The 19,432-nt window shown below is 40.3% G+C and overlaps 2 protein-coding genes across 6 annotated transcripts in view; one reads left to right on the top strand and one right to left on the bottom strand.

Moving 5' to 3' along the window:
* RNF220 (ring finger protein 220) overlaps window positions 1-19,432 on the bottom strand; it is a 252,881-nt gene that overhangs the window by 202,466 nt on the left and 30,983 nt on the right. The window lies entirely within an intron of this gene.
* LOC105705096 (small ribosomal subunit protein eS27-like) lies at window positions 651-3,863 on the top strand. The gene is made up of 2 exons (XM_012434728.2): window positions 651-672; window positions 3,563-3,863. The coding sequence occupies exons 1-2, from the start codon at window positions 651-653 to the stop codon at window positions 3,814-3,816; spliced, it is 276 nt and encodes a 91-aa protein (XP_012290151.2). The 3' UTR covers window positions 3,817-3,863.

The raw sequence follows: 19,432 nt of genomic DNA, 5'->3' as shown, positions 1-19,432 counted from the left end.
AGATAGATTGAAAAACAAACAAAAAACAGTAAACTTGAGTAATCATACCTAAAATGTTCTTTAAAACACACTAACACACAACAATAAAACAGTTAAAGCTAAGGCAAATCCAAGTGAGAATAAAAGAGAAAATGCCCAGGTAAACAATTAGAAGGAAAAAAAGGGGAATTTACTTTTCAATAGGAAATCTAAAAATTGTAATGTAAGCATGACTTTATTCTTAACAAAATGAAAATCTACATGAAATTTCATGATTTTTTAGGTACACATAAATTTACAAATTGACCCAAGAAGAGATATAAAACCTGAGTAGACCATTAACTGTAGGAGAAATGGAAATGATAAGCAAGGATATACCATTCAAAAACCATCAGTTTCAAATAATTTACAGATAAGTTCTACCTTCAACACATAAATAATTTCTATGTTACTTATTTTAGTACATAGGAAGAATGATAAACTCATTCTGCCATATCAGCAGTTCTCAAAGTGTAGGCTGGAGATACATGAAGATCCCTGGGACTTATCTGGGAGTCCATACCCAAAACTATTTTGATATTGAAACTAAGATGTTTTGACTCTTTCCTTCTTATTCTCTCATACAAGTGCATAGTGGAGTTTTCCAGAAGCTAATGGAATGCCATATGATGATGTCATTGATCTGGCAACTATTAATAATGAAATGCATGCTTGTATATTCTTGTGTTTTAAAATTTTCTCTATTTTAATTTCTAACATTGATAAGTAACTCACATAAACAAAGTTCTTTGTGAATCCTCAATAATTTTTAAGACAAATGGGTCCTGAGACCAAAAGTTTGAGAACAATTGTACTAAACTAATATTGCTCCAATATGAAAAATAGACAAAGATAGCACAAATAAAAACGGCTATTAGCTTACTTAAGAACATAAATGCAAACACTGTAGACTTAATTGTTCTTAAGAAACAATTTTCATGACTAAAGATTTATCTAGTAATGCAGGGGATGGTTCTGTATTTAGAAATCTATTCATATAATCTATTATATAAATCTATTCATGTAATCTATTATATGAATAGATTACAGGAGAAAAACTTCATGATCACAATAAAAAGATCCTTTAAAATGTTATATATTTTAATATACATTCCTGATTTTAAGAGGCAAACAAGCAAACAAAAAACAAAATAAAAAATTTAAAACTCTCAGAAAATCAGTAAGAAGTAAGTTTATTTAATTTGATAAAGAGTATTCACCACACTTATTGAGGTCAGGAACAAGATAAAGATGGCTGCTTTCATTGCTATAGTTGCAGCTACTAAATACAGCACTGGAAGTCCTAACTAGTGCAATAAGACAAGAAAAAGAAAGAAGACTATCACAAAGAAATACATAAAACTGTAACTATTTACAAGTGATTTAATTTTCAACTTAGAAAATCTAAGAACTGTAAAATTCAAAACTAATATTAGATTTTAGTAAAGCCTTGATAAAAGATCAACCACAAAAATTAATCCTTTTCCTATATATCAACTATAACCAAATAGAAAGATGTAGTGGAAGATAGCTAGCAAATTACAAAATACATGTGACTATACTCACCAATATGTCCAAGATTTATATGAAGAAATTGTAAACTTTATTGAAAGACATTAAAAGAAGACAAAAATAAATGAGAAACACATCATGTTCCTGGAAGAAACATGAATTAAACTATAAATTTAATGAATTTCTGATCAAAATACTTGTAAGATATTTTATGGAACTGATAAATGTATTCTAAAGTTCACCTGGGAGAAGAAATGTATAAAAGCAGTCAAGAAAATTATGAGAACAAAAACTACTGAGACAAAGAAAAAGAAAAGATAATAAGAAGGTAGAGGTAGGGCTTGGTGGCTCACACCTGTAATCCCAGCACTTTCTAAGGCCAAGGCAGTTGGACGACTTGAGGTCAGGAGGTCGAGACCAGCCCGGGCAACATGGTGAAACCCCATCTTTCCTAAAACACACACACACACACACACACACACACACACACACAAAAGGAAGAAGAAGGTAGAAACACAGTTTTTGGTCCCATAACATTTTTTAAAAAGTCTATAATGCTACAATAATCACAATAATGTGGTGTTTACACACAAATGGACCAAAAATTAAAAAATCAAAGGAGTAGAATTTTAGAAGCAAACCCATGTACAACCTGGCATTTTAACTCAGTAGGAAAAGGATGTTGGACTATTTAATTGTGTTGGGACTACTGGAAATTCTCTCAAAGTTATAAACTCAATTCACACTATATACTATCAAATTATTGAAAGGAAAATTTAAAACATATAACATCTTCTAAGGGATAGAAATATCCCGCCTAAGCAAAACACAAGCTCAAGAAGCCACACAGAAAAAACTGACATAAGAATTAAAACCTTCTATATGATGTGAGACAATGTAAATAAAGACCAGCAATACACAAGGAAAAAATATTTGTAACACGTATCACAGAGAAAGAATGAATATCATAATGTAATGGAGAGAAACTTCAAACCAAAAAGAATAAGATAATCTAATAGATAAATAGGCAAATAATTTAAACAGGCAATTCACAGAACAAATAGAAATATCAATAAATATATGAAGGCATGCTCAGTTTCACTAGTAGCCACAGAAAATCTATAAAAGAATAATATACACTTTTTATTCATTAGATTTGTAAAAATTAAAGAACTAATAGTATCCAGCATTGGTGAGATGTGTAATGATTATTCTCATTATGTAAATGAATATTCTCATTCTCTATTAGATGGGAATGTAAACAAGTACAGTCTTTTTAAGGGTAAGTTAGCGTAGTCTCATAAAAGAACCTTTTTTTTTTTTTTTTTTTTTTTTTGAGACGGAGTTACGCTCTTGTCACCCAGGCTGGAGTGCAATGGCGCGATCTCGGCTCACTGCAACCTCCGCCTCCTGGGTTCAGGCAATTCTCCTGCCTCAGCCTCCTGAGTAGCTGGGATTACAGGCACCTGCCACCGTGCCCAGCTAATTTTTTGTATTTTTAGTAGAGACGGGGTTTCACCATGTTGACCAGGATGGTCTCGATCTCTTGACCTCATGATCCACCCGCCTCGGCCTCCCAAAGTGCTGGGATTACAGGCGTGAGCCACCGTGCCCGGCCTAGAACCTTTTTTTTTTAAGACGAAGTCTCGCTCTGTCACCAAGCTGGAGTAAAGTGGTGAGATCTTGGCTCACTGCAATCTCTGCCTCCCAGATTCAAGTGATTCTCCTGCCTCAGCCTCCCGAGTAGCTGGGACTACAGGTGTGCGCCCCCACTCCTGGCTAATTTTTGTATTTTTAGTAGAGACGGGTTTTCACCATGTTGGCCAGGATGGTCTCGATCTCTTGACCTCATGATCTGCCCGCCTCAGCCTTCCAAAGTGCTGAGATTACAAGGCATGAGCCACCGCGCCAGGCAAAAACATCTTTTAACTCAGTTCTTCCACTTCTAGAAACTTACTTGCAGAACTAACTAGATGTGTCTATAAAAATATATGTGCTGCTTTCCAGCAGTGACGACCTACCCATGACAACATTTCTCTCGCAAAGGATCTCCTTCATCCCTCTCCAGAAGAGGAGAAGAGGAAACACAAGAAGAAATGCCTGGTGCAGAGCCCCAATTCCCACTTCATGGATGTGAAATGCACAGGATGCTATAAAATCACCACGGTCTTCAGCCATGCACAAACGGTAGTTTTGTGTGTTGGCTGCTCCTCTGTCCTCTGCCAGCCTACAGGAGGAAAAGCAAGGCTTACAGAAGGATGTTCTTTCAGGAGGAAGCAGCACTAAAAGCACTCTGAATCAAGATGAGTGGGAAACCATCTCAATAAACACATTTTGGAAAAAAATACATATGTGCCAAAAGTTCTCTGCAGCACTGATTGCAATTATAAAAAACTGGAAGTAAACTACAAGGCTTCCAACAGGAAAATAACTAAATAAATTATGGTAGTTCCAAAATATGAAATACCATTTAGGAGTTAAAAAGAATAAGGTAATTCTATTATGATTGACATTAAGAAATTTAAAACACACATGGTTAAGTGAGAAAAGAAAGAAGCACATTTACGGTATAATCCCATTTGTATAAAAATTATATTCTATCTACATAAATGTATACATGTATAAATAGAAAAGGTCTTCAAGAGTACCTGTTAAACAGTAAACAGTCCAGTTATTTACGTTTGTGGAAGGGACTAGGATTAAAGAGGTGGAGTAAAAGAGACTTTTACTTTCTAATTATTTCTGTAATTCATTATTTTTTTGCAATGGGCATGAATTTATGTTTTATATTTTTTATATATTTCAAAAGCAATAAAAAAATCCAACCTCCTGTTATATCTACAGTAAGAGGCAATGCAGGCTTCAGCAAGGGCACTGGTTTTGAAAAAAAGAAGGGAGGCCGGGCGTGGTGGCTCACACCTGTATTCCCAGCACTTTGGGAAGCCGAGGCGGGCAAATTGTCTGAGGTCAGGAGTTCGAGACCAGTCTGGCCAACACAGTGAAACCCCACCTCTACTAAACATATAAAAAAAATTAGCTGGGTGTGGTGATGCACGCCTGTAATCCTAGCTACTTGGGAGGCTGAGCCTGGGGAACTGCTTGAACCAGGTAGGTAGAGTGAGACTCCGTCTCAAAAAATAAAAAAAAAAAAAAAGAAAAGAAAAGAAAGAGGAAGGGAAATCTCTTTCAGATTTCTTTTTAAACGTACTTTGTGTATCTCCATTATGTGGATCATCTGAAGTCTGCTGGTACGTATGTATTTGCTTCTACAGACACAGAGACTGATAAGTATTCACCTCTGTGTCTTCAGTGCCTAGCAATGAGTTAGGCATTCGGTAAATGTCACTAAGTGTATGTTGAATGAATCATAATCTGAGAGATCATAAAAAGGTAGAATAGGAAGGGCACTGTAGCCCATGCCTTAATCCCAGCACTTTGGGAGACTGAGGCGGGCAGACCACATGAGTCTAGGAGTTAGAGACCAGCCTGGACAACATGACAAAACCCCGTCTCTACAAAAAATATAACAATTAGCTGGGCATGGTGGCACATGCCTGTAGTCCCAGCTACTTGGGAGGCTGAGGTAGGAGGATCACCAGAGCCCAGGAATTTGAGGCTGCGTTGAGCCATGATAGTGCCACCGCACTCCAGCCTGGTTGATGGGGTGACACCCTGTTCCAAAAAAAAAAAAAAAAAGGGAAAACATACAGTTTTTGCTAACTCTTTAGCCGAGATGGAGTGAAGAAGAGGGTTGGAATGGATGATGATATCATTACCAGACAGGAAAAAATGGAAGTTTGGGGACAATTATGGATGATAATAGCTAACATTTAGTGATTACTGACTATGTGCAGGTATTGTTTTGAATGTGCTGTATCCACTATCTCATCAAATCCCAAGAGTAAACTTGTATTTCCTCACACAAAGAAAGAACAGTTCAGAGACTTTCCCCAGGTCATTCAGCTACCTAGAGTTGTGACTGAAATCAATATCGCAGATGCCATGCTCCTAACTTCGAGGTTATACCGTCTCTCCAAACATGGAAAGTTAATAAAATCAGTTTTGACACGCTGAGTTTGAGGTGCTGGTGGAAGACTGACTGAGGTGGGGCTGTGCAGTGAGGAGCTAAATATCCCAAGTCTGCAGCTTCTTGGAGCGCACAGAGCTAGAGACAAGCCTATGAGAGCGCCATCTGGGAGGCCAATACTCAATAATCATTCAACAAATATTTATCAAGCTTCTACATAAAAGTCAGGCTCAGCTATATCAAGCATTCACTTCAAACCCATTTGGATACACAGAATGTTTACTATGTGAAAGTACTGTGATCCGGTATTTTGAATTGTGGGCCTTTAAAAAATCTAATGTTCTTAATCACATTGTAAGCCTCTTGAGGGCAAGGGCAAAACACTGAATTTCTTTGCACTCCCCTTGTTAGAGTTCTCAAAACATGTTTGTTGATTAAATGCTTGAGAAGTGTCCTAAATCTCAAGAAACCAAGAGGAGACAGTTTTCATTTCTGTTACTATCTAAAAGTCTATAAAAGTATCCAGGTTTCAAACCAAATAAGATTTTTCATCAGTGTCATCAAGGTTAATTGCAGGCATCAGGGGGAAAGTTGTAGCTTGGAGCAGCAGGCTGGCTGCCAGAAGGCTTGTGCCATGTGATATTGCCCTTGTCAGATGTATCAAAGACCAGAGTCCAGCCCTCACTCTTGCTGGTCCAGAAACTCAATCCTGTCAGAGTCCAGAGAACCCAGGGAGGCTCATGCATGCTAAGTCCTAAAAAAACTGACGTATAAAACTAGAATGTCAGTTTATTTTATTTATTTATTTTTGAGATGGAGTCTTGCTCTGTCATTCAGGCTGGAGTGCAGTGATCTTGGCACACGGAAACCTCTGCCTTGCAGGTTCAAGTGATTCTTGTGCCTCAGCCTCCCAAGTAGCTAGGATTACAAGTATGCGCCACTACAACCAGCTAATTTTTGTATTTTTAGTAGAGACAGAGTTTCACCATGTTGGCCAGGCTGGTCTCCAGGCTCCTGACCTCAAGCGGTCCGCCTGCCTCCGCCTCCCAAAGTGCTGGGATTATAGGCGTGATACCGCCCGGCCAATGTCAGTTTATTAAGATACTATAAGGAATGTGACTGTCAGGAAAATCAGATATTTGCATCCACCATCATCTCCCTGTAGCCAAGTGGTAGCCAACTGGTGCGCAAAGCTGAGTACTAGGAGACTGTAGAGTAGGCCCAAAAGTCAGGGGCTTAGTAATAGGATTAGAACGCTGAACAGCACTGGCAGGATGAAGCAGGGCAGAGCATCAGCTTTGGAATCAGAGGCCTGGACACACACAGAATTCTTCACGTACCAGCAGAGGGCTGGTCACTCACCACCTCTAAACTCCAGTTTTTAGAAGGTAAATGGTACTTCACTGGCTTATGGTGAGGATTAAATGAGATGATGCATAAAATGCTAAACCAGTCCTTGTCATGTGATAGGCACCATGGCGGCTACATATTCATCTCCCTACCAGGGACACACCTGTTCATGGTTCAAGTCAGCTTTCAGAATATCCTTTGCTCTGAACAAAACTAGGCAGGCAAGACTGGAAGCAAAAGACCATTTAGAAGGCTGCTAAATAATCCAGAATATAGATGCGAGTGACTTAAAATAGGGCTGTAGCAGGGGGAACAGAGATATGTATATAGATTTGAAAGCTATTTAGGGGGTAGGTACTATCTTGGCTGTTTTACATAATGATTTATTGTCCTGACAGCAGTTTGGAAAGTAGGTAGCCTATGTTTCAGACGGAAGTGAGAGATACTAAGCAACTAGCTCAGGATCACAGGGCAATGACTGAACTAATATATGAATCACAGCTGGTGTGACTCCAAAGCCTCTCTCCTTCCTATAAACAAAATATACCGCTGCATATATTGTTCTCAACCAAGATGTCAGTTGTCAGGAATATAGTAAGTTCTTAACACTAATAATTAAAATATTGAACTTTAGAAAAATGATTCGCTTTTTAGGAAATAAAATGTGGAGTAGATCAAGGTTATCACTCTAATAATTAACATCACTATTGCTCACTTCCATTACAATACATTTTCTTAAGGGAGAGAGAGAAAGAAGTGGAGATAGAGCTCATGGACCAGAAATTATGCATCGCTGCATGTTTGTTTATGAGACAGTATCACCTATGTAACTTCAACCATTATGCCTTATTGAAAACAGTTTAAGAATGGTTACTCCAGCCGGGTGCCCTGGCTCACGCCTGTAATCCCAACAGTTTGGAAGTCCGAGTAGGCAGATCACAAGGTCAGGAGTTCGAGACCAGCCTGGCCAGCATGGTGAAACCCTGTCTCTACTAAAACTACAAAAATTAGCTAGGCATGGTGGTATGCGTCTATAGTCCCAGCTACTCAGGAGGCTTAGGCAGAAGAATTGCTTGAACCCGGGAGACAGAGGTTGCAGTGAGCCGATAACGCGTCACTGCACTCCAGCCTGGGCAACAGAGCAAGATTCCATCTCAAAAAAAAAAAAAAAGGAATGGTTACTCCAAGGAACGGGCCCTCTTTCTGAGCAAAGATAGTCTTAGGTGAAACATCTACAGGATTTCACAGTAACAGTGACAAACTCTTCAGACTGCAGACATAGGTGCTAAGCAAATCATCATCTTTCTAGCACTGTATTCTTTAGATTTTCATGTTCTTAGTCACATTCACACACAAAATTAGTTCACCACAAAAACTTAATTTTTTAGATGAAAGACAATATCATATGACAGATTTGAGCTTCTTTTCTATATGAACTGACAAGTTAGGCTTTCCCCACTTTTACCCCTTACTTTTTAACTGAAGCATAAAACATTACTTTTGTTCTTATAAAATTTTACTTTGAATTAGTTTGAGCCTAAGATTTCATCCTCATGAGATAAATGTAAACCAGCTTTTTTTTCCTCTGTGAAGTTAATACTCATGTTTCTATGTTCCTACTCTAAATATTGCTTAAAGCAATTGTTCTTTTCAGAAGCTTTTCATAAGTTATTAATTCACTAGACAAATGTTACCACATGCCACCCAAGTACCAGGCTCCTCAAGGACTTTACAGTCTAATAAGGAAAACAGATTGGCATGTACTCAGTAACAGTAATCACATTAATAACAATTTCTACTATTCTCATATTCTTCTCTGCGCCAGACACTGTGCTAGGCCAGGAGAACAAAAAGACAATGAAGAAATTCCTCCACCTTCAAGGGGCTTCCCATGTATAAGAAGATGGAAGAGGCAGGCATATTAACCAATAAATGCAATAAACAGGTACCTTGCTAGAAATAAAGATCGAGTGTTTGGCAGAACACAGGATGGAGGGACTGATGAGGGATAAGGAGAGTTGGAAAAGGTTTTATAGAAGAGCTAACCTTTGAGTTGAGTTTCAAAAGATGAGGAGGTATTCCCCCAATTAAGAGCAAAGGGAAGAAAAAGGGTAACCGTGGCAAAGGCAAATGTAAAACAATTGTATGTGTTTAAGGAACTGCAGGCAGTTTGGTAGAGATGGAGGTTACAGTAAAGAAGCGGGAGGGAGGCCAGGCACGGTGGCTCACGCCTGTAATCCATTTTGGGAGGCTGAGGTGGGCAGATCACGAGGTCAGGAGATCAAGACCATCCTGGCTAACATGGTGAAACCCCGTCTCTACTAAAAATAGAAAAAAATAGCTGGACGTGGTGGCATGTGCCTGTAGTCCCAGCTACTTGGGAGGCTGAAGCAGGAGAATTGCTTGAACTCAGGAGGCAGAGGTTGCTGTGGGTGACACAGCGAGACTCTGTCTCAAAAAGAAAAAAAAAAAAAAAGAAAAAGAAGGGGGAGGGAGTTAAGAAGATCCAGCAAGAGACAAAGTAAGAAATTAGAGAGCAGATGATGAAGAATCTCACAGCCCATGTTGATCTTCATTTAATTTCAAGGTCAATGGAGAGTCAATGAAGAGTTTTAGGCATGGGAATTACAACAAGGTTTCTCTTAGAAATAGAACTCTGGTCGCTATGAAGACGATGGAATAAAAGGATTTGAGATGGGAGACAGAGAGATCAGTTAGAACATATATTTACAGAAGACATTAATAAGTTGTAATAGTTGAATAGGAGAATACTAAGCCCACATGAAGAAATTAGGAAAGAGACAACCCAACAGAAAAATAAACAAAACGTCGAACAGGCACTTCACCAAAGAGACTATTTAAATGGCCAATAAACATATGAAAGGTGCTCTGCCTTACCAGTAACCATGGAAAGGCAGACCAAAACTAAACTAAGAAATCATCATATATCCAGAAAGATGATAAAAATGAAAAGGTCTGACAATATCAAATACTAGTGAGAATATGAAACAACAAAAATTCTTACATACTGCTGGAAATAGAACGAATTGGTAGAACCTCTTCGGAATAGTTTGACATTAGCTAGTAAAGTTGAAGAAGCACTTTCCCTAGGCGCCAGCAATTCTACTCTTGGGTCTCTACTCTAAGGAAGCTCTGGACCTGTATACCAGGATACATATAAAAATGTTTATAGCAGCATTTTTCTTTTTTTTTTTTTTTGAGATGGAGTCTCACTCTGTCACCCAGGCTGGAGTGCAATGGCATGATCTCGGCTCACTGCAACCTCCGCCTCCCAGGTTCAAGCGATTCTCTCGCCTCAGCCTCCTGAGTAGCTGGAATTACAGGTGCGTGCCACCACGCCCAGCTAATTTTTGTATTTTTAGTAGAGATGGGGTTTCAACATCTTGACCAGGCTGGTCTCGAACTCCTGACCTCATGATCCACCTGCCTCGGCCTCCCAAAGAGCATTTTTCATAAGTACCAAAGAATTAGAAATAACCCAAATGTATATCACCATCAGAATGGATATAGGACTCAGGGTAGGCCGAGCATGGTGGCTCACTCCTGTAATCCCAACACTTTCGGAGGCTGAGTCAGGTGGATTGTGCTTGAGTCCAGGAGTTCGAGACCAGCCTGGCCAACATGGCGAAACCCTGTCTCTGCAAAAAATATAAAAATATCCAGGCATGGTGGTGCGTGCCTGTAGTCCCAGTTACTCAGGTGGCTGAGGACAGAGGATCACTTGAGTTTGGGAGGTGGAGGTTGCAGTTAGCTGAGATTGCACCACCACACTCCAGCCTGGTCAACAGAGTGAGACCCCCATTTCAAAAGCAAAAACAAAACAAAACAAAACAAAAGAAATTAGGGTACCATACAGCAATAGAAATGAAAGAGCTCCGACTACATGCAATAATATGGATGAATCTCACAAACTTAGGGATGAACAGAAAGAACAAAACACAAACAGTACAAAAAAATGATTTCTCTCATTTGAAGGTCCCAAAATACAAAACTATATTGTTTAGGGATGCATACATGGGTGATAAAATTATCTTAAAAAGCATAAAAATAATCATCATAAAAGTCACCGCATGTTCTCACTCATAAGTGGGTGTTGAACAATGAGAACACATGGACAGAGGGAGGGAACATCACATACTGGGGCCTGGGGGGTGGGGGACTAGGGGAGGGATAGCGGGGGGTGGGGAGATTAGGGAAATACCTAATGTAAATGATGGGGCGATGGATGCAGCAAACCACCACCATGGCATGTGTATACCTATGTAACAAACCTGCACAATCTGCACATGTACCCCAGAACTTAAAGTATAATTTTTAAAAAGTCAAGATAGCGGTTACCTAAGTAAGAAAGAATGGGCTATAATCAAGGAGAAACATATAAGGGGCTTCTCACATGCTGGAAATGTTCTATTTCTTTCTCTTTTTTTTGAGATGGAGTCTCACTCTGTCACCCAGGCCAGAGTGCAGTGGAGTGATCTCGGCTCACTGCAACCTCCATCCTGGGTTCAAGCAATTCTCCTGCCTCAGCCTCCTGAGTAGCTGGGATTACAGGCGTGCACCACCATATCTGGCTAAGTTTTGTATTTTTAGTAGAGACAGGGTTTCACCATGTCAACCAGGCTGGTTTTGAATTTCTGGTCTCGTGATCTGCCCACCTCAGCCTCCCAGAGTGCTGGGATTACAGGCATGAGCCACTGCCCCTGGCTAATGTTCTATTTCTTGAGCTGGGTGTGGTTTCATGAGTGTTCATCATGTAATTTTAAAAATGTACACGTATGTCTTGTGCACCTTTCTGTACGTATGTAACATTTCAAAATATAAAAGAAAAAAATTAATGTACTTGGGGAAAAAACCAAAACGCTCTTTAACAGCTACATACTGCAAGATACGCTTTTATAAATGAAAAGCTAAGAGAAGGAGAATGGTGAGAAAAGAGCCTAGAATGGGAGGCTGAAGAGCTGTGGACTTTTTGTGATAGGAATGAGGAGTGTTAGGTAGGCAGGTGACACGAATGAGTTTGCATGCTAGCAAGACTCTTATCAGCAGGGTACATGGAATGAACTGGAAGAGAGCAGACGCTAATGCCAGAGCATGATAGGAGCCTCCTGCAACAGTGTGGTAAGACAGCAGGAGAGCATGAACTATGGGGAAAAAAGTAGAGACAGATGGAGGTATTTAGTAAGCAGAATTGTTAGGCCATGAAAATTGATTAGATATAAGGGGCGAGGTAATGGAGGGATCCTGTTTCTAATTTGAATAACATTAGCATGATAAATCAAAATAGGCAATACAAGGGGAGATACAGGTTTAGTGTTAGAAAATGGTAAATCTGGTTTTAGTCCCGCTGAGTATTCAGTGCCTGCATGACATCCAAGAATAAAAGCCTAGAAGGCAGCCAGGTACACATGAGTGAAGTTCAGCAGCAGAGGTAATTGCTCTGGATCCTGATGATTCAATATCTAGGTCTCAAACTGTGAAATGGTTCAATGTGGTTTGGGCCACCACCAGTTATTTGAGAAGTCTCATTTCCACCGGGCATGAGGGTGGAGTAAGAGAGCCCTGGAGTAGGAGAGTGGAGAGCAAACAGGGAAGGTTCCTAACTTTTCAGCCAAAGCAATTGAGTAAACAATGGTGCTATCATCTGGGATGGGGAGACCTCATAAAGAAGCAAGATGATTTCTGGTTTTGTTTGTTTTTAAGAGGGGCGGGCCAGGCACAGTGGCTCATGCTTGTAATCCCAGCACTTGGGGAGGTCTAGATGGGCAGATCACTTGAGCCTAGGAGTTCAAGACCAACCTAAGCAACATGGTAAAATCCTGTCTCTACTAAACATTCCAAAAAAAAAAAAAAAAAAAAAAATAGCTGAGCATGGTGGTGCATGCCTGTAGCCCCATCTACTCAGTGCTGAGGTGGGAGGATTGCTTGAGCCCGGGAAGTCAAAGCTGCAGTGAGCCAAGACTGCACCATTGCACTCCAGCCTTGGCAACAGGAGTGAGACCCTGTCTCAAAAAAAAAAAAAAAAAAAGAATGTGCGTGGTTGGGGGGGCGAGGGGGTGGGGGCAAAGAATCAAGAGCTCTCCTTTGGACTCTTTTTTAGATAGTATGCTTGAAATGTCTTTTCAGGCCGGGCATGGTGGCTCACACCTGTAATCCTAGCACTTCAGGAGGCTGAGGAGAGTGAATTGCTTGAGCACAAGAGTTGGAGACCAGCCTGGACAACATGGCAAAATCCCATCTCTACTAAAAATACAAAAATTAGCCAGGCGTGGTGGCGCAGGCCTGAAGCCCCAGCTACTTGGGAAGCTTAGGTGGAAGGATCACCTGAGCCCAGGGAGTTTGAGGAAGGGAGGCCGAGGCTGCCAGCGAGCCATGAGCATGCCATGAACTCCAGCCCAGGTGACAGTGCAAGATCCTGTGTCAAAAAAGAAAAAAAAAACAAATGTCTTTTCGACATCCAACTGGGGACATCGGGTAGGCAACTTTGTGTACCAGTGTGGAGGTTAGAGGACAAAGTCAAAGTTAAGAGTTATAATTTTGGGTTTCACTGGTATAAAGATGGCATTTAAGGGTTTCCTGACCTAATAATTCTAGGCTGGGAGCTACTCCTGTGAACATACCATATACTTATTCCTTTTAAAACGTAAACCTCAGTGTTGTGTATTTGGCTGTTTCCATATCTGTGTTCCCCATAAGTACTGTTAACTGCTTGAAGGTAGAAGTTGGGTCTTCTTTTCATTGGATTCTTATGACCTAATGGCTCCTAGCACATAGTAGCTACTCAATAAATTTGTGGAATGAATGATGAAATGCTCCTTTTATCATGTCTTGAGTATGCCCTGCACTACATTCATCAGAGATCACAAATCTTCTTCACACACTAAGTTTCTAGCTGCTCCTCCATTCCTTCCTCCCCAGTTCTCCACAAAGTAGCTTGTTTTCTACTATCAAAGCAGAGGCCACTAGCATCTCCCTCCTCATCCATTTAAAATGTTCTCTTCTTTCAGAATATTGCTCATCCCCAAGGCTAATCCTTCTCTCTATCACGTTGACTGGGTCTTTTACTTCTTCCTTAGATTCACGCCCTTTATTATTCCTGTTCTGTATGATTACGCATTTTATCTCCCACGTATCCATTCATTCATGCCAGCTTAGAGAATGTGAAGGTACCATATTTACCCTAGAAAATACTAGATCTTGAATTTAGGGAGACTGACTAGAGTTCACATTCTGATGGTAATGTTCTCTTTAATATCCTGCCAGCCATGACTTTCCTGGCTCAGAAAAATGCTTGGAGCTGTGACAGCAAATTAAAAGCCTCAGTCCCTATGGCTGCTTAGGGGTGGGGAGGCATGGCCTGACAAACTCCTCTCAACTGCTGGACAAGATGGGATTGCACTAGGGCAAGGATTTCCCCCTTTAACTGAGGATCAGCATTCTTTCTTTCCAATGATAACATCTTGGAAGTGGCCATCACAACAGGTTCTAAGTGAGGGGATGAGTCAAGTCATATATTCTGATGTCCAGGAGTCCCCCTTGACAGGCTTCACATGGGACTCCTCAGGCCAACGGCTCTCCTTGGCAACGCAGTCCTGGATCTGAGGATTAACACCTGGGCAGAGCTCGTCCTTGAATCTGGCTAATGTCAAGGCCTCTGGAGCACCTGGAGGAGTTTTTCTTTGAGACTCAGGGAACGGGAGGCACAGCTCCAAAGAAAGCTCTGCTCTAAGCTCTTTTACTTCCATGCTGGGTCCCAATCTCACCCATGATTAATACTGCCTCAACAGAAAAAGCATCAAGTTGAGAAGGTGTCTGTTCTTGGTTGGAATTCTTTCCATCCTGATCTAAGAGATCACTGGGTAGAGCTTTCTGAAGTCTGCTGGAGTGACAAAAGGGGAAGAGCACAGATTTTTGGCATCAGACAGGTCTGTCTTTGAATCTCAGCTCTGCCACTAACTAGCTGTATATTGGTCAAATGTCTTAAATTCTATGAGTCTCAGCTGCATTATATAAAATGGAGACAATGTCTACCTGCAGGGCTGGTAGACAGTAAATTTTAAATTTATTTCCTCTCTACTTTTTCTTTAACAGCGACTGGCTAGGAACATTAGCCCCAATGCCAGGGTCAGCTTTGACTAAGTCCCTCCATTCTTTGCTATGTCCTCTTCATCTTTTGCCACTCTCCACCCTTGCACACTGCACACCTGCTAGAGTGAACCCTTTTCAGTTTCCTGAATGCATCAAGCTCTTTCTGGGCTGAGCTGTCCAAGAGAACTCTCTGCAATGATGAAAAAGTTCAGTACCTGCTCTGTCCAAAATAATAGCCACGAGTCACATGTGGGTAGTCGCCATTTGAACTGTAGCTGGTGGGACTGATAAAAACTAATTTCAATTAATTTAGATTTAAATATGCCCACGTGGCTAGTGGGTACCATGACTTACAGTTCTAGACTGTAAGTCTTTGCATTTGCTCCTTCCTTGCATGAAATGTATTTACCCACTCTTTGCCTAGCTAACTTCTACTCAGTCATTCAACCTCAACTTGAGCATCTGTTCCTCCAGGATGCACCTCCTGTGTCCCTGGATCAGTTAGGTTTCCCTTTTGTTCCCTTCTGTAGCTGCCTCTACACGTCCTTTATCGCACTCATCACATTTTATTTCAATTATTTGTCTGTCTGTATTTTCCACTGGTTGTAAACTTCATCAGTTATCTTGAGGCGCTATGGACTTCCTCTCTCAGGTCTGGGTACCTCTCATCTTCCCTTTGAGTGGACATCCAAAGGAACTTAGGATCTAGTTTTTTTTTCCCAAACGGGGTACTATCTTTGAAATAACTACTGCACATTTGAATAGCTTTAGGGATTAATTAGAAGTGGCCACATAGCTTTCTAAGGATAAGCCAAAAGGGAAAAAAAATGATAAAATGTCTTGTTAAAAAGTAAAAACTTAAGGCTATTCTGGCCACACTGCCTGTGGGGTAGCCCTGTCCACAAGGAATAGTAAAAAATAAGATGAAATAAAATAAAAATAAGTAAAAACAAATAATAACAACAAAAAGCTCCACCGCCCTATAGTACCATGACAAATGATAACCTGAAAAAAAGTGCAACAAATATTATAGATTTAAAAAGATTAATATCCTTCCTATAAAAAAGACCTCTTAAAATCAGAAAAGGACAGAAACCCCATAAAGGACACAGATAACCAATTCAAAAAAGAACATAAACTAATCCCAATAAACGTTTTAAAAAATGTGTAGCTTCACTAGTAACTAAAGAAATACAGATTAAATAAATAATAGGGTAGGGCACGGTGGCTCATGTCTGGAATCCCAGCACTTTGGGAGGCCGAGGAGGGCGGATCACGAGGTCAGAAGATCGAGACCATCCTGGCCAACATGGCGAAACCCCATCTCTACTAAAAATACAAAAATTAGCTGGTTGTGGCTAGCTACTTGGGAGGCTGAGGCAGGAGAATTGCTTGTACCAGGGAGGCAGAGGTTGCAGTGAGCCAAGATCGTGCCACTGCACTCCAGCATGGTGACAGAGTGAGACTCCATCTCACAAAATAAATAAGTAAAAATAAATAAGCAAATAAGAAACCATTTTGTCTATTAAATTGGCAAAGATTAAAAATATTATAATGTGTTGATAACAGCATAAAGAAAAGGTAATATGGCAATTGGCACAAAGATTTAAATATGCCTAACTTTTTATCCAACAATTCTGCTTTTAGGAATATATCCTAAGAAAATGATCAGACACTTGACAAAGGTAAATTTACAAAGATGTTCTTTGCAGTGTTGTTTCTAATACTGAAAAGCTGGAAACATCCTAATTAGAAAACTGGAGATTGGTTAGATAAAATGTAATACACAACTGGAGATTGGTTAGATAAAATGTAATACATCCCTGCAATGAAATACTATCTAGCTTTTAAGAGTTGTGATGGTGAGAGAGATTTATTTTGACATAGACTACTATCTATAAGTGAAAAAGAGAGTAATAAACCAGCATTTGGTATGACCCTACTTATATCAAAACACATTGATCTACTTATCTATCTACTCATTAAAAGGAATCTGGAATGATATATACCAAAATACTAATGATTCTTGTCTGTGTGTTTTATTCTCTTTCTCCACTAAAAATCATAGCAGAGAGCCAGCGGGAGGTTCTCCATAGGATTCTCTGGTATAAGGTTTTTGTCTCCTTAAATGGGTCACAGGGTATCTAGGAAACATCCAGTATTAGGTTCCCTGGCTGATGTAGCTGTAAGCTCAGTGGGAGCCTAGACCTTGCCTGTATTATTCATTGCTGTATCCGGGGGGCCTAAAATTGCCTGATACATAGTAGGTATTCAATAAGAACTTGAATTAATGAATCATATCAGAGTACCAATTTTGCTTGATAGGCATATTAAAATATTTTTTGATAAAATAAAACTGAAATACAGGCCAGGAGCAGTAGCTTACTTTGTAATCCCAGCACTTTGGGAGGTCAAGAGGGGAGGATCGCTTGAGCCCAGGAGTTTGAGACTAGCCTGGGCAACAGAGTGAGACTCCATCTTTACAAAAAAATTTTTTTAATTAGCCGGGTGTAGGGGTGCGTGCCTGTAGTCCCAGCTACTTGGGAGGCTGAGGTGGGAGGATCACGTGAGCTCAAGAGGCTAAGTCTGCTGTGAGCCATAATCACAACACTGCACTCCAGCCTGAGTGACTAAGCAAAAGCTGTCTCAAAAACAAAAGACAAAAAACAAAGTACAAAATTTACAAAAATTTAAGCAATACAAGACTTCCAAATAGTTGATCCTTTCTATACACTATTGCAATGCTGGAGGGCAGAAGTTAATTTTCTTCTATATGTGTTATTTTCCTAGAAGAGTTGGAGAAACAGTAAGTCATGTCTTTGTTTGAGGCCTTTCCATCATGAGGCCAGGTATTACAATCTTTAATTTACAGATGAGAAAATGAAGATTCAGTGGTTGCAAGGTCACAGTTACACAGTAGATTGAATCAGGATTCAAATCCAGACCTGTGCGTCTCCAGAACTCATCTGTGGTTTTGAGAGGTTGGAAGTAAGACAATGAAAAGGACATTGCAGATACTGACAGCTACTGTCTGCACTTCCTAACAAGTCACCATCCCTTACCCCTGAGCTCCCAGGTCTAAGACGTGCTTTTTCTTAACCCTTGGAGAATCCAGAGGACGATTTGTCACCAGGGTTATTAGCATTTCTCCCTGGATATCGACAGCTTGTCTTTCCTCCCTCCAACCAGTGACTGATTTCTTCAAATGCTCGCCAAATACAGTCCAAGTCACCATGGTAAACGTATTGACAGAATCATATTAACAGCTACTGAGCATTTACAGGGTTGTAAGTTATGCAGGGCGGGGAAAGATAAGAAAAAACACAGGGAAATAAAACAAGTTCAATCAGCAGTGACAATTATTTATTTAAAAGCTGCTGGTTGGAACAGTTTTTAAAATATATTTTAATTGCTAATTATGGTTTCCAACAGGCGAGTGGCCTCAATCAGAGTTGCTCCTCCTTAAAGCTAATCATTAATATTTTAGCGGCTTGGCTCAGAAACCGTGCTCATGCAGTTGGCCCACCCACGGCTGTGTCTATGCAGTTGACTTTCGCTTTAGCTGCTCACTAGGAAACAGAAATTCTACGGCATTGGTTAGTTAGCTATACCAATCCCAAAGTGTGCTTGCTATTCCATTTGCCATAAGGCAGGAGTAGTCTTCTAAATCCTTACTTCTCTGAAGATGGAGGCTGGTTCAATAAGCAAAATTGTGCTCTAAGCCACCCAAAGAACTGTCAATTTTTCAAAGGAATGACCTATCTTTTCTAAGTTAATTTACACCTTTTATTGGGGGACATAAGTGTTGCCTTAGGCAAGACAGAGAATCCTGAAGAGTTTGTTTTCAGTTTCTAATTCCCTGGGCACTTCTATATGAACCTCATAACAAATAAGGTCAGCCTCTAAGCCCGGGGAGGTGCGGGGGGTAAACAGGGGAAAGGGCGCTCTGGGGTCCCAAGAGTGTGAGTATGTTTTGGCATAGCCCCATCTCCCAAGTTTCCAACTTCACATGCTTCTTAAGGAGAATCTAATCCTCAAGGGAGAATTTAATCTGTTCATTTGCACGCATCTCATCAGCACCCTGCTTTGTTGAGGACTGTTTGATGTCCTAAGGAAAAGACTTCGAAGTCTTTTAAAGCCTTTTTGATGTGAACCAGAAAATCACGTTTTGTCAAGAGTGCACTCAACTTGAACCTCAAAAGGTTCAGGACTCAGAAACCACACGGTTCAAGTGGGATTTAAACTGGGCAAAATCACTTCCTTGTCTTTCCCTGCAAGTTCCTCCCCTGGCCTTTGTGCTAGCAGTTTCTGTACACTATTGGGCCTTTTCCTCTTTCAATTCTCTCTTTTGCTCACACATGCGTGTACGCACGCACACACACACGATCTCAACAAGAAAACCTAGAAAAAAAGAAAAAT

This window comes from Aotus nancymaae, unplaced genomic scaffold (genome assembly GCF_030222135.1).
Source record: "Aotus nancymaae isolate 86718 unplaced genomic scaffold, 86718_ANA_hifiasm-v0.15.2.pri h1tg000007l, whole genome shotgun sequence".
In the NCBI taxonomy this organism is placed as follows: Eukaryota; Metazoa; Chordata; class Mammalia; order Primates; family Aotidae; genus Aotus; species Aotus nancymaae.
Note: the sequence above shows the minus strand (reverse complement) of the source record. Positions and strands in the feature narration are given on the sequence as shown.

Bases quoted from the DNA above. Each gene is read 5' to 3' on its own strand.
- LOC105705096 (XM_012434728.2), top strand. From the start codon at position 651: ATGTCATTGATCTGGCAACTAT. The intron at 673-3,562 runs TAATAATGAAAT...CCCATGACAACA, and splicing joins GTCATTGATCTGGCAACTAT to TTTCTCTCGCAAAGGATCTC.